This window comes from Peromyscus californicus, unplaced genomic scaffold (genome assembly GCF_007827085.1).
Source record: "Peromyscus californicus insignis strain IS unplaced genomic scaffold, ASM782708v3 Scaffold_4__1_contigs__length_199733344, whole genome shotgun sequence".
In the NCBI taxonomy this organism is placed as follows: domain Eukaryota; kingdom Metazoa; phylum Chordata; class Mammalia; order Rodentia; family Cricetidae; genus Peromyscus; species Peromyscus californicus.
Genome location: NW_026294562.1, coordinates 196,951,023 through 196,967,512, shown reverse-complemented (window position 1 = coordinate 196,967,512; position 16,490 = coordinate 196,951,023). Strand labels below are relative to the sequence as shown.

At 37.1% G+C, this 16,490-nt stretch overlaps 1 protein-coding gene across 1 annotated transcript in view; it reads right to left on the bottom strand.

Annotated features, from left to right (window-relative positions):
• Positions 1-1,664: 1,664 nt before the first annotated feature.
• The window catches only part of LOC128124329 (vomeronasal type-2 receptor 116-like), a 51,771-nt gene continuing 36,945 nt past the window's right edge, over positions 1,665-16,490 (bottom strand). Inside the window, exons 3-7 of the mRNA XM_052760473.1 lie at positions 8,902-9,193; positions 7,741-8,547; positions 6,859-7,077; positions 5,218-5,341; positions 1,665-2,593 (exon numbers count right to left, since the gene is read on the bottom strand). Coding sequence (XP_052616433.1) covers positions 1,665-2,593; positions 5,218-5,341; positions 6,859-7,077; positions 7,741-8,547; positions 8,902-9,193 — 2,371 coding nt within the window. The remainder of the gene's footprint in view (positions 2,594-5,217; positions 5,342-6,858; positions 7,078-7,740; positions 8,548-8,901; positions 9,194-16,490) is intronic.

Here is a 16,490-nt window from a genome sequence, read left to right as displayed (position 1 = left end):
AACCTGGATCCACAATTCTTCATTTTGATTGATTGTGGTTTTACGTCATTGTATGCATCTCTTTCAATATGAAATGTCCTTAAAGAGATGTGAGGAATAGACTTAATTTTATGTATGGGAACAAGTATTTAGAATGTTTAGGTGCTATGCTCTTTTAGTAAAATGGAAGTTACTGTTTCTACTCTGAGATCTAAAACTTCACTAGATCTTGTAGTTGGTTTGGTTTCCATAGTTAGGCAAAATTTCCCTCTTGACCAGCAGGAATTATGTTCAATTACAGCTAACAATAGTGTTTGTGAAACCACCTAGCATAGTATACAGATATAAAAACAAAGAAGTCACCACAGCAAGGATAAAACTCACAGTAGCAAAGGTCTAACAATTTTATGGAATTTTACTTTTATTTAATGATGTGGAAAGGGAAAATACTTTAATATAGTATATGTATTTTTATGAACCAGTGATGTATTCTAGAGAAATTTAAAATAATAAAGTTGTATGTTGTAACCTATTCACGACTTTACATGAAAAATACATACCAATTCAAGAAAAAACAGTAAATTGAAAGAAGCATTCAGATAAATGAGGTGTAAATGTCTTCATTTAAAGAGAAATTTGGGGGTAGCATTAAGACTTAAAACAGTTAGAAATGTGACACATGTCTTCAGAGTACAAATAAGGAAGGGGTCCATGTAGTTAGACCTAGTTACTTGTTATGAGTGACTGACATTTGACATTGGGTAATATGATTCTTACTAGGTCTACATTATAACTCTGCATGCAATATATTATGCAATGACTGATGAAGTATTATATTCACAAAAGATTACATTCACATTCTCAAAATCCTGTATTCTTCAGTATAATCACTCAAACCCAAAAGAAGCATGATAACTTATTAACGGCCTTGAGGTCTTAAGAAACAGATTGATGCCCTTGTACAAATCTGGTATATTGAAAGTTGAATATAAAATAAAATTATAATCTACATATTGTATCACAGTGATTAGGAGACAAGATAAAAATTTACTAGAATCCACTTTCAAAATTTTTTTTTTTGGTTTTTAGAGACAAGGTTTCTCTGTGTAGCTTTACGCCTTTCCTGGGACTCACTTGGTAGCCCAGGCTGACCTAGAACTCACAGAGATTCGCCTGCCTCTGCCTCCCGAGTGCTGGGAATAAAGGCATGCGCCATCACCGCCCGGCTCACTTTCAAAATTTAAAACAAAATGTGATTAACAAAATTGGATAAGAGAATATGCATGAAGCTCTTAAAATGTAAATCAATAACATGAATATTAACAGTCTATATTAGAGAAGAATATTGTCGAATTCTGTGACATGCCATCTTTAATCCTAGAAGAGCAGAGTCAGATGTAGGCAAATCTGTATGAGTTCAAAATAACATGATAATCACAGAAAGTTTCAGACGAGCCCAGATGTATACTGAGGTCCTGCTCATATGAAAATACAACCTGGATTTTAAGCATGGATAACTGCATTGGCTCCAGTATAAAGAAGTTATAATAAAATTGGTTAAACACATCCTAGCCCAATGAATCAAGCCCATACTATAATGGTATAATACACATTTGTAGCAGATATCAACTGGACTTCATCTTTTAAATTCATCACTTATCATAAGAACTATGTTTAATTGTGAACTAGGTGTTGGGAGAGTGATTCCTTCTAGAATGTGGCCTATTCCTGATATGATGGACTGAATTCTTATCTGGCCTTACTAAAATAATATAACACTTAGGTGCAAAAATGAAGCCAAGGAGGGCTGCACTAGAAGCCAAGATAGAGAAGACTTCCATAGCCACCATGAACTTTCCCTTGGTGCTGTGGTAGACAGGGAGGAATGTGACCCAGACACAGAAGAACACCAGCATGCTAAATGATAGGAACTTGGCTTCATTGAATGTGTCTGGCAGATTCCGGGACAAGAAAGCCGTAATGTAACTTCCAAGTGCCAAAGAGCAGAGGTATCCCAGTATACCATGGAAGGCAAAATCTGAGCCCTTGTTACACACAAGGATGATATGTCCATGTTCAGCATGAGCATCTTTGTCCAAAAATGGAGGAGAGGTTCCTAGCCAGATTCCACAGAGGACAAGGTGAACCAGAGTACATATGGGGATTATAAGGTTTGGAGCCTTTGATATTATTAACAACCTCACCACTTTATTTGGAAAAGTGACCTTGAAGGCAATAATCACAGTGATAGCTTTGGCCAACACAGTGGCAAGAGCCACAGTGAAAGCACCTCCAAATGTGATCTGCTGCAGGATACAGGTTGTAGTGTTGGGTCGGCCAATGAAGAGCAAGGAACATAGAAAACAGACAGTGAGTGTGATAAGCAATGTGTAACTAAGGGTCCTATTATTGGCCTTGATAATTGGAGTATCTCTGTGCTTCACAAAGAGTCCAAGAACCACAGTTGTGAGTACAGAGAAGCACAGAGCTATGGTTGTGAGGGACATCCCCAAGGGGTCCTCATTGTTAAGAAAACTCACAGCTTTCTGGAGGCAATGTTTCTTCTCTGTCTCTGCATAATGACTCTCTGGACACTTCATGCACTGATTTATACCTGATCAGAAATGAAGGAGAGATTTAATCCAAGCTGAAGTTATCCCTTTTATTCTAAGCCATGTTTCTGTACTTTTTGACAGAACTGCCATCTACATCACGTTCCTTTTTTTTCTCAGGGACAAAGAAACACGAACTCTGTAGTGAAAACTTTCATATTTTCACCACCCAACTTCTTTATCTGATATTTCAGTTATTATTTATGTGAACTTATAAAGTGTGTTGATCCAACTTAGCCCTTTTTCCTTCTACTCCATTCCTCACCTTCTCCCACTTTTACTTCCCAACTTAATGTGCTCTCTTGTCTCTTCTTTTTACATTTTTAATACTCACTGAGTCTATTCAGTGATGCTAGTATTTACATATTATGGGGACAACAACTGGAATATGGGCAACATTTCACAGTCCACAACCTTAAAGAAAAGTGATGTTCCTCTTTTGTTAGTAGTTATCAATTACTAGTAGCTTCTCATACAACCCATCTTCTTTATAGTGATATAAATTAAATACACCTTACACTTTTCTCTCTTATATACCTTCAAGCCTCTTGTGATATTGGTGTATCTCTTTTGGAATTGTTACAATACTGAGTTACAATACATAAGCCTACTGTATTTCTGATACCACATCATAAGTCATATCCACATAATTAATTTGAATATTGCAAAAGAGGGAGTATGCTCTTGAAATTATTTTCATAAAATACTCTTCTTAAACATAGGATCTCAATTTTTTTATAATTATAAAATGCTTCCTGTTTTCTAATTTTGACTCTTCTCTCTGGAAGCTTTAGTGAATAGGCATTACTACATTGTTACAGGCTTGACTAATGCACTAGTGAACACTCATCATTCCTATTGGACAAATGTCAGAACTATTGAAACAGTTTTAGGGTATGAAATAAAACAATGTTATAATATTCTGCTCTTGAAAATTCATAAAATTCCTCTTGTATTTGAAGTACGAGATCAGTGATTTATGCATGCTGGATTTCTACTGTCATTTTTTCATATGTTTTTAAAAAGAAACTCATTACCTGATTTTCAATTTTATTTTGTTGGAAAATTTTATTAACATGTTATTGAATTCACTTTAGTAGAATCAAACTTATTTCTATATATCTTGTAAATAATGTTTCCTTCAGCTATTGTGACACATTGTTATATCTGTTCTCAGGATCTACTTTCAAGGTATAACCTCAGGTTCTGTTATTTCTTTCTCTTTTATGTAGAGGTGTTCGTTTTGTTTTAGTTTTCTAAGTTTTAATGGGTGACTAAAGTATAACTCCATTCCTTACTAAATGCACATAATACATGTAATAAAAACTACTATATACATATATATGTGTGTGTGAATGTGCACATGCATATTCACTAAAGGATTGTTTCTTTTGAATAACAGCTTGAGGGCACAGTCTTTTACATCTCAATGTGAGAAATCCATGAAAGAAGTTGAAGAAAGAATGTAAAAGTCAGAGGTCATGAACTACTTCAAGGGAATAGAAACTTCCAGACACAGCTGGGCAGTTGATTACGTAAATTTGAGGTTTGATATCATGCATATAACATGCGAAAGCTCAGGGCAGACCAAATATCATTATGTATGGAGAGTTGGCATAAAGTACTACACTTAACTGAGAAGCTATTTGACCTCATAGCTGCTACATGGGGAAGACACTTTAATCTTTAAGAGTGTGGCAGTAGGTATTAGTCCATATTTCATCAGGGACCCCACTTGAAAGTGTATTTGGGTAGCAGAAACTGAATTCAATGAGTTTTTCTTAATTTGTTTTAACAAGAGAGAAAAGAAGTTAGGTAGGAAAGTGGAATATTTGGGAGGGTAGGAATATGATGAAAATATATAGTATGAAATTCTCAAAGAATAAAAAATATTTCAAAATTTCAAAATTGAAATAAACCTGATCACAAATTTAATATCAGGTGTGAAAATACTAGCTTTTAAAGATGTTTCTTCCAGATGAAACATGCTGCGAATATGTTCAGGACATATTCTTCTAAATGGAGACTCTATATTCCATTGCAGCCCTTAGGTCTTGATACAACTCTCAGTAACAGACCATTGGAACTGCTTTGAGGATATTGTTTTATATACTGTTTCTCAGAATTGGAGCATAAAAATGGACATAAATCTATTCATTAAGGAAATCTGAAATTTTAGTTATGCTGTGCCGTCAATAATTTTATATTGGGGATATCAAACACAAATTGCTAATTTTCTGTTCTTGCTGGGAAGAATAATTATTAAAATAACCTATCCTACATTTAGGTGAGTTCTAATCATTATTGAAATACAGTTAGAAAAACATCCAATTTGTGTACTTTATTACTATGTTTTAAAGTATGTGGGGAAATAAAGCATATTGATTAGTACAGAGGAAAGGGGTTTCCTGCAGAAAACAATAGCTGAAGTTGATCATAAATGTAAATCAATTATAAATTTCAGTGCTTACTTTGCACTATTTCAAGACATGGTGATGTACTTTTTATATCCTAAATAATAGAAGAAATAAAATTGTCTGACTTCTCTCCAGATATTTTTCAGATTTTAGAATAATTCAGATTCCGGTCGAAATATGGAATCATTCCCAATAAGATTTCTGCTTACCTGTTTCGTTGGAAATCTCATTGTCTGGACAAGGAGTGCAATCGTAGCAGCAAACACTTTTGCCGGCTAGGGAAATTTTCCTGAATCCAGGTCCACAGTTCTCATGGCACACAGACTGAGGGATCTGAGAATTATGAGAGTAAAGTTAACAAATGCTCACGGTTTATTGAAACCCCTGAAATGACATTTTTTAATATCAATTAAATAATTTGTCAGTTTTAATCCTATAAATATAGAAAGTGATTTTGAAAATCTGTGCCCTACACAAAATTGGTCTGAGGGTTATCACACAATTAGGCAGTTTGGAGCATAATGAGATAGGGACAGGTTTGATGCAGGGAGGTCATAGAAGCCATGATCTAGAAAGGCAAGTGGTCCATCCAGATGGACCTTGTCTCTGTGCTTGCTTTCTAATGTGTTGAAACACTTTTATTTCTACCATGATTGTGAATCTTGCTAGTCAACTTGACAGAAGTTATAATCAGCATGTAAACAAATATTCCTGCGAGTATTCTTAAAGATAAATTTAAAGGGTTCACTCTAAAAGTGAGCATCACCATTCTATAGGCTGTTGTCTCAGAATTAAAAATGAGAAAAAGGTGATTAGTGGTATTTACTTTTTTCTATTGACTGAGGATATGATGTCATCAGGAACCTCATGCTCCTAAAGCAATCAATTTCCAAAGATAAGGACTGAATGCTCATACTGTCAACCAAAAGAATCCCTTGCTTAGGTTACATTGGTATGTATGTATCTTCAGTAGCAGAAGAGGAGATAACACACATACATGTATGCTATAGTATTTCAATTGAAGGGGTGGGTAAAAGAAATGATAACTGTTTATCTTTGTAATTTTAAACATGGAATCAAGATGAACTATTCAAATTTTAGATACAGTGAAGGAATTCTAATAGAGACATTGTGTATTGGTTTGAATGAAAAGTGGCAATTATAAACACAGATATGTGACTATATATTTTCTCAATGGTGGTGCTATCTTGAGAGTTATTGCAACTTTAAGAGTCGCAGACTTATTGGCAGAATTATTTCAGTGGTTGTGGGTTTTGAAAATTTATGACCCTCACCTAATTCCAGTTTTCACTCTCTGCTTCCAGTTGTAGACTGAGATATTTTGTTTCAGGTTCTTGCCCATCTCTCTATCAGTGCCACACACTGACATGCCTCCTGACAGTAAAAGACTCATGTACCTCCAGAAGTATAAATGAGATAAACTCTTTTTTCCAAAAGTCACTTCTGGAGATTATATTTGATCATAGCAAGAAAATATAACTTATTCAGTTTTCTGTTGTGAATTTAGAGATTTTCTACATCAGAATGTCCTGTAAGACATTATGAGGACTGCATATACCAATTATCTGGTGCACTTAATTTGTATCAACTTGACAAAATTTAACCAACCCATGCATCACTGAATATTAGCAGACATTTATAGCTAAAACTGTCCTTTTTTAAGAATCAGGGGATGATAAAGCATTGTCTTCTAGTAGTTATTTTTTCTCTTTCTCTACTGGGAATTTTATAGTACTGGGATTTAATTTCAAAAGTAGAAGTTGTTATACTGGGGGATATATTTGTATTATTATGATAAGTTTAATGCATTGAGATAATATATAACCCACCTCTGAATATCTTTCTGGCCACCGTATCATCTGCTCAGATAAAGTCAACTGTTGACTCTGGGGACCATTGGCCAAAAAATTTCCTACTTTCACTTTTAGTCCAATACCCTTGGGAAAATTCCAAAAGTTGAGAATATCATACTTATCATCATCTAACTTCTGTTTCCATTCTAGAGCCATGTTAGCTTCCTCATGTATATTCCTCAAGAAAGGATGAAGCTGAAAGTGATGCAAGAATATGTTTTAAAGTAGATTTTTAGATTCGACCACCAAAGGATTATAGAATAACTCTCCCATCCAAGTACTAACCAGGCCCGACCCTGCTTAGCTTCCAAGATCAGATGAGATCGGGTACGTTCAGGGTGGTATGGAAAGCTATACCCATTTACACACAGGGTGTATTCTAAAGTTCAGTGAGTAAAATGTGGGTACTTATGACTAAAAAGTAGTTAAAAGAAATCATTTATGTACTAGTAACTTGGGATATTGAGCTTTCATTGTTTCACTGAGAAAATTCTTAGGTTTCTGGTGTAATCATTACAATGAAAAATTTGTTCATCTATTTGTGACACAATTTTTGTATTCATTAAAATCATTTCCTATTTGCCACTAGCTCCTTATTCCTCAGCAACATAAACAGAAAGATTTGTACTGACCTGGAAGATAGGATAACACATGAAGAATCTCCTGTGGATGAATACAGACAGACAGACAGACAGACAGACAGACACACACACACACACACACACACACACACACACACATATACATATGCATATATTATATGCAAAATACTGAAATATGTAATACCTAGTTTGGTGCCTCTGAAAACTCTCAAAATATCACATTGTTGATTATCTAATAGAACAGAAGGGATATTACCTGCCAGGGGAAGAACACCATTTTTTGCCCATTTCTAAATGGTTGCATTTGTACTTGCTGAAGACTCATCTCGTGGAGACTGTGGGCCACGGTATAAACAGCCTTATATGTATTGTAGCTGTCTGCATTCATTGCCATGTCAAAAATATGTTTAGGCAGCAATTCCAAGGAAGCATTGGGGTGGCAGTTCTCCAAAAGATGACAATCCAGCTTTGAAAATGAGCACTTGAAGAACAAAAACCACAATTTAGGAAGGTAATTGTCTTCTGGGTATTTATAAGGATTAACTGTTTGGATAAAATTTTTAAATTCAGCCACCTGCTCATGGTGTTGTGAAAAAATGAGACTTCCATGGAATGAATCTAGCAAGAAATAATCAGCGATATTAGTAACATCCCATTGAGAAGTCATGACCCAGACTTTCCTTGTCAAAATATGTTGCCCTAGATTTAGCACTAAACCTTGTAATGAATCATTGTCACCATAAATGATGATGATATTGGCCAATGATTTCTGGATGATATCAAGAGTTTTCCAGTATTTGTCAGGAAATGAAGTTCCGGAGCTTTGCATCATTTCAACAAAAGCTGTGCAGACTTGATTTTTCTCCATCTTTTCTCTTATATCTGATAGAAACTGAGCTCCTCTGTGGTCATCTGGGACAAGCAGACCAACCCAGGTCCAGCCAAAATGAAGCATCAGAGAGACCATGGCAAGAGACAGAGATGTGTCTTTGGGGGCCATCTGGTAGAGAGAAGTAAACTGACCTCGGTCACTGAAGATAGGATCAAAAGGACCAACAGTGAGCTGAAGAGAAAAAATTTGGGAACAAGAGAAAGAACAATGGCATTATGCACAATCCTTGTTCTTCAGAAACAGATGGAAATGGTCAGCATAAGGATGATTCATTCTGATTTTAAAGGCAAATTTCGGTGAGTGAATTTTTCAGACAATTACTGTGCTATTTTCTATTTTTAATAATCCTCCTTGTCTACTCCATTCTCCCCTTTCTTTTCCAAGTGACTGAAGTAGAGCTCCATCTCCAATTGTCTGGACAGTTGTCATTGATAGCTAACTAATCCAAATATACCTTTTTACCTTCGGACACACTTGAAACTTCAGCAATGGAGATCTGGCTACTTTTCCCACACAACGCCTCACCTGTGGAAATTTGTAGAGCTGAAGCAGTGTCCCAATATGGGCAGATTTTGCCCATGATGGTCCTGTTAGTGCAGCAGCTGACTTTCTCTCCTTTACACAGTTATAATTACAGTAGGGAATTTTCAGGCCTGCGAGCCAAAAAAGGGGATTCACAAGAATGTTTTTCTCACTGTATGGGACATTATAGAAATCAAATCCCAGAGATATGTTGGGTAAAAGATGAGGGTTCCTGTTGATCTCCTCAATGGCAAATACCAGGGACAGAACCAACTGGTATATTTTAAAATTATATCTGCATAAATTAAATAAAAACACACCTGAAGAAATTATAGACCACACCGAGCTGCAGATTTTTTGCAGTAGATTTCTAGTTCAAATATTAGTGTTTATATAAAATTCACATTTAAAATTTCCCACTAAATGAATGAGTTCAACTGCTTATGTTACCTTGTTAGGATGATATAAGATCCTGTAAGTATGACCCACATAATTGGCTGTCCCATGACAGTTCATTGTACTTTCTATTGTATTTGGTACACTAAAAATTTTACCCATGAATTTAAAAAGTATACCTTACAAAATACTTTATCTCCTGCTGCATTGTTCTTTGATGTTTGTCTTCTACATAGGAAAACAATCCTCCATTAAGACACTTGGCTTTCCAAGATAATATCTTAATCAAGAATATTGCTGAGGTAGTGTGACTCATTTTTATAAATATTTGTGATATTTTGACAACATTGTTTTGTGTGAGTTTATATTACTTTTGTATCATTTGTATGTGCGCTTGTGTGTGTGTGTGTGTGTGTGTGTGTGTGTGTGTGTGTATGTGCGTGTGTGCACACGCCACTCTATGTGAAAATTTTGAATTTTAGATGTTGTGAGTGCAAGACAGAGGAAAACCTGTATAGGCAGTTCTGGCTTTTCTTTTCCTTTTTAACAGAGTCTCTATTGTTTCCATTGCATATGCCTGGATATCTTCATTGCATACTTCAAGGCTTCTTAGGTATAAGTTTCCTCTCCTATACATGATCCCTAGGTTATAAATGTTCACTCAAGAATTTTCTGTGGATCTTAACTCAGGGAATCTCACTTGCAAATGAAGCATTTTTACCTTCTGTGATATTCCTTATTTTAGTGTCAATGTCTGAAATTTAGAAAAATAGGTTTAGTGGGAAAATAGTTTATAAAAGGGCCATTGGGGGACTGTGACAAGAGTTCCAGTCCTTGGGCTACAGAATGTCATCTTAAAAAGCCAAATTTATAGATGGCTACCTCTCTTGGCTACAAGCTGAAGATGGAAAAAGAGACTCTCTCAGCAGGATTGTTGTCATCCTTCAGATTCCAACTACAAAGACTAAGGGGACAGATTCCAGAATTCCTAGGTGCAGCAGGGTATTTCAGCCTCTAGATACCAGTGATTGTGGAATAAGCAATGCCTCTACACATAACCACAGAGTAGAAAAAATAAGACCCTAATCTTGATTGAGATTAAATGAAAGACATTCAAGGTTTTAAAAATATCTCTGAATTTGGCTCCAGCCCTAGAACTTCCAGATGTCTCAAAACCCTTTCATTGTCAGTCCATCACAGAAAAGACAAAGGGAGTTTTACCCAAATGTTGGAATCATGGAAATTCCCTGTGATACATCAGTCCAAATGATTGGAACCTGTAGTCACAGGATGACCTGTCTGTCAAATATGTGTGGAGAGTACTGCTAGCTTAATAAAATAATGCAATCAAGTTAAATGTGTTAAGATCTGATACTCATTTTATCTAGGAAAAATGAGGTCTTCTACTGAGGAAAAAAATCAAAAATGTTAAATGACAGTTTGGCCCAGTACAAGACTCTACTCATGGCCCCAACTTGAGTTCAGTTTGTCATCAATGAGCTATCCCTCTTGCCTGATGATGACCTACAGTTGCTCATATAAGACTGTCACCAGATGAAAGATGAAACCAGGTATATGGGAGATGCAATACTTACTTTTATTAAAATTATTTGTGCCCAAACCAGGAACCTCATCCCAGGTAGAGGAACTGAATGATCTAGCCCAGTATCTCATATGGGGAAAAGGAAATTCCACTACTGTATACATGGACCATCAGTTGATATGAATTTACAAGTGGGTATGTCAGCTGTGTGATCTATAGAGAAAATGGCTTCTCACTGCTGGGAAAAAGACAATAAAATCTTGTCCCTCCTAGGGGCTGTGTGGCTTCCCCTAGAAATTGCTGTCCTCCATAGGCATACTGTTGAATTCACTGTGTGACAGATGACACTAAAACCTATTCATGTTCTGATGACACATACCACAAGCCAGTGCTACTTGAGATTGCATGGTAAAGAAAAATGGTCAGTACAAAACTATATGTAGAGGCCGGCCCCCAGCTCCCATCTTGCTCCGGACTTCCCTTTTGAAAAACTGGTGAGTACCCTTCCTTGCCCCAGACCCCATCCCTGGGCACCGGCCACTCCAGGGAAGACCTACCCAACTTGGCCCCAGGTTCTGGCCACCGGGCAGGTTCCCTGCTAGCCCCACCGGGAAGGATCCCCTTCTCCAAGACCCCTGGCAGGCCCTGCAGTCTCCACGCCCTGCCCCCACGCCCATCCGCCTGAGCCCCAAGCCTCTTCCTGAGACTAAGAGGCCGGCCCCCAGCTCCCATCTTGCTCCGGACTTCCCTTTTGGAATACTGGTCTGGCTGAACCAAGTGTGCGGATAAGGCCAGTAACGAAGCATAAGGAGATGGGCAGACGTCAAGGCAGAAACATATACAACAAAATGAATAGCAATACAGCATCACCAGGCCCTAGCCCTCCTCCAACACCTAGACCTGAACATCAGAAATTGGAAGAAGCAGAAGAAAACAGCCTTATGAATGACATCATGAAGAAGCTAGAGGCTTGTGTAGAGGAAAAGACAAAAAAATGTGAAGAACGCTGTAAACAACTAGAGGAAAGGGCAAACAAATTAGAAGAAATCAATAAAGTCCTGGAAGAAAACAATAAAATACTGAGAGAAAATCAAGAAAAATCAATGAAACAAATGAAGGAAACAGTCCAAGACCTGAAAAGGGAAATAGAAAAAATGAAGAAGACACAAACAGAGGGAATGCTGGAAATAGAAAATCTGAGAAAACGATTGGGAACTTCAGATGCAAGTATAATCAACAGAATGCAAGAGATGGAAGAGAGGATCTCTAGCGTTGAAGATACAGTAGAAGAAATACATTCATCAGTCAAAGAAAACACTAAAGCCAACAAAATCATGAACCAAAATGTCCAAGAAATTTGGGACACCATGAAAAGACCAAACCTAAGAATAATAGGGGTCGAAGAAGGAGAAGAATACCAACTCAAGGGCACAGAAAATATATTCAACAAGATCATAGAAGAAAACTTTCCCAACTTAAAGAAGGAAATGCCTATGAAGATACAAGAAGCTTATAGAACACCAAACAGACTAGACCCCCAAAAAAAGTCCCCTCGCCACATAATAGTTAAACAACTAAACGTACAGAATAAAGAAAGAATATTAAGAGCAGCAAAGGAAAAAGGCCAAGTGACATATAAAGGCAAACCCATCAGAATAACACCCGATTTCTCAATGGAGACTTTGAAAGCCAGAAGAACCTGGACAGATGTAATGCAGACACTAAGAGACCATGGATGTCAGCCTAGACTAATATACCCAGCAAAACTTTCAATCACCATAGATGGAGTGAACAAGACATTCCATGACAAAGCCAGATTTAAACAATACTTATCCACAAACCCAGCCCTACAGAAAGCACTAGAAGGAAAATTCCAACCTAAGGAAGTCAGATACACCCTCGAAAACACAGGCAACAGATAAAGCCACAGCAGTAAACCCCAACGTATAGAAGTACCCACACATCACCACCAAAAAATAACAGGAATGAACAATCACTGGTCATTAATTTCCCTCAATATCAATGGACTTAATTCACCTATAAAAAGACATAGGCTTACAGAATGGATACGAAAGCAGGACCCATCTTTCTGCTGCATACAAGAAACACATCTCAAATTCAAAGATAGACACTACCTAAAAATAAAAGGCTGGGAAAAGACTTTCCAATCAAACGGTCTTAAGAAACAAGCGGGTGTAGCCATCCTGATATCCAGCAAAATAGACTTCAAACTAAAATCAATCAAAAGAGATCAAGAAGGGCATTACATACTCATCACAGGAAAGATCCACCAAGATGAAGTCTCAATTCTGAATATTTATGCCCCAAACACAAGGGCACCCACATATGTAAAAGAAACATTACTAAAGCTTAAATCACATATAAAACCCCACACATTAATAGTGGGAGACCTCAACACCCCACTTTCACCACTGGACAGATCTCCCAAATTGAAACTTAACAGAGAAATAAAGGACTTAACTGATGTCATGACTCAAATGGACTTAATCGATATCTACAGAACATTCCATCCTAACAAAAAAGAATATACCTTCTTCTCAGCACCCCATGGAACCTTCTCTAAAATTGACCACATACTTGGCCACAAAACAAATCTAAACAGATACAAAAGAATTGGAATAACCTCCTGTGTTCTATCAGACCACCATGGTCTAAAGTTGGATTTCAACAACAACAAAAACTACAGAAAACCTGCAATCTCATGGAAACTGAATAATACCCAACTGAATCACCAATGGGTTAAGGAAGAAATAAAGAAAGAAATTAAAGACTTCCTAGAGATCAATGAAAATGAAGACACCACATATCCAAATTTATGGGACACTATGAAAGCAGTACTAAGAGGGAAATTCATAGCACTAAATGCCCACATAAATAAGTTGGAGAAATCTCACACTAGAGACTTAACAGCATACCTGAAAGCTCTAGAACAAGAAGAAGCACAGTCTCCCAGGAAAAATAGACGCCAGGAAATTATCAAAGTGAGAGCTGAAATCAATAAAATAGAAACAAAGAGAACAATACAAAAAATTAATGAAACAAAGAGTTGGTTCTTTGAGAAAATCAACAAGATAGACAAGCCCTTATCCAAACTAACCAAAAGACAGAGAGAGAGCATCCAAATCAACAAAATCAGAAATGAAAAGGGGGACATAACAACAGACATTGAGGAAATCCAGAGAATCATCAGGTCATACTTCAAAAACCTCTATTCGACAAAACTGGAAAACCTAAAAGAAATGGATAACTTTCTGGATAGGTACCACATACCTAAGTTAAATCAAGACCAGATAAACTATTTAAATAGTCCAATAACCCCTAAGGAAATAGAAACAGTCATTAAAAGTCTCCCAAGCAAAAAAAGCCCAGGACCAGATGGTTTCAGCGCAGAATTCTACCAGATCTTCAAAGAAGAGTTAATACCAATACTCTCTAAATTGTTCCACACAATAGAAACAGAAGGAACATTACCAAACTCCTTCTACGAGGCTACAATTACCCTAATTCCTAAACCAAACAAGGATACAGCAAAGAAAGAGAACTACAGACCGATCTCCCTCATGAACATTGATGCAAAAATACTCAATAAAATACTGGCAAACAGACTCCAAGAACACATCAAAACAATTATCCACCATGATCAAGTAGGATTCATTCCAGGGATGCAAGGGTGGTTCAACATACGAAAGTCCGTCAATATAATACACCATATAAACAAACTCAAAGAAAAAAACCATATGATCATCTCACTGGATGCAGAAAAGGCATTTGACAAAATCCAACACCCCTTCATGATAAAGGTATTAGAGCGATCAGGAATACAGGGAACATACCTAAACATAATAAAGGCAATTTACAGCAAGCCAACAGCCAACATCAAATTAAATGGAGAGAAACTCAAAGCGATTCCACTAAAATCAGGAACGAGGCAAGGCTGTCCACTCTCCCCATACTTATTCAATATAGTACTTGAAGTTCTAGCCAGAGCAATAAGACAACATAAGGAGATTAAGGGGATACAAATTGGAAAGGAAGAAGTCAAGCTTTCCCTATTTGCAGATGACATGATAGTATACTTGAGCGACCCCAAAGATTCCACCAAGGAACTGATACAGCTTATAAACACCTTCAGCAACATAGCAGGATACAAGATCAACTCAAAAAAATCAGTAGCCCTCCTATATACAATGGACAAAGAAGTGGAGAAGGAAATCAGAGATACATCACCCTTTACTATAGCCACAAATGACATAAAATACCTTGGGGTAACACTAACCAAGCAAGTGAAGGACCTATATGACAAGAACTTTAAGTGTCTGAAAAAAGAAATTGAAGAAGATGTCAGAAAATGGAAAGATCTCCCATGCTCATGGATAGGCAGGACTAACATAGTAAAAATGGCAATCTTACCAAAAGCAATCTACAGATTCAGTGCAATCCCCATCAAAATACCAACACAATTCTTCACAGACCTGGAAAGAATAATACTCAAATTCATATGGAAAAACAAAAAACCCAGGATAGCCAAAGGAATCCTGTACAATAACACAACTTCTGGAGGCATCACGATCCCTGACTTCAAGCTCTACTATAGAGCTACAGTAATAAAAACAGCTTGGTACTGGCATAGAAACCGACATGTGGACCAATGGAATCGAATTGAAGACCCTGACATTAATCCGCACACCTATGAACATATAATTTTTGACAAAGAAGCCAAAAGTGCACAATGGAAAAAAGAAAGCATCTTCAACAAATGGTGCTGGCAAAACTGGATATCAACATGTAGAAGGCTGCAAATAGATCCATATCTATCACCGTGCACAAAACTTAAGTCCAAGTGGATCAAGGACCTCAACATAAATCCAGCTACTCTGAACCTGCTAGAAGAGAAAGTAGGAAGTAGTCTTGAACGCATTGGCATTGGAGACTACTTCCTAAATAGAACACCAGTAGCACAGACTCTGAGAGAAACAATCAATCAATGGGACCTTTTGAAACTGAGAAGCTTTTGTAGAGCAAAGGATACGGTCAACAAGGCAAAGCAACAGCCTACAGAATGGGAAAAGATCTTCACCAACCCCACATCTGACAGAGGACTGATATCCAGAATATATAAGGAACTCAAGAAATTAGACATCAAAATGCCCAACAGTCCAATTAAGAAATGGGCTATAGAACTAAACAGAGAATTCTCAACAGAGGAAACTCAAATGGCCGAAAGACATTTAAGGAATTGCTCATCATCCCTAATCATCAGGGAAATGCAAATCAAAACAACTCTGAGATATCACCTTACGCCTGTCAGAATGGCTAAGATCAAAAACACTGAAGACACCTTATGCTGGAGAGGATGTGGAGCTAGGGGAACTCTCCTCCACTGCTGGTGGGAATGCAAGCTTGTACAACCACTTTGGAAATCAATATGGCGCTTTCTTAGAAAATTGGGAATCAATCTCCCCCAAGATCCAGCTATACCACTCTTGGGCATATACCCAAGAAATGCTCAACCACACCATAAGAGCACTTGTTCAGCTATGTTCATATCAGCATTGTTTGTAATAGCCAGAACATGGAAACAACCCAGATGCCCTTCAACTGAAGAATGGACAAACAAAATGTGGTACATATA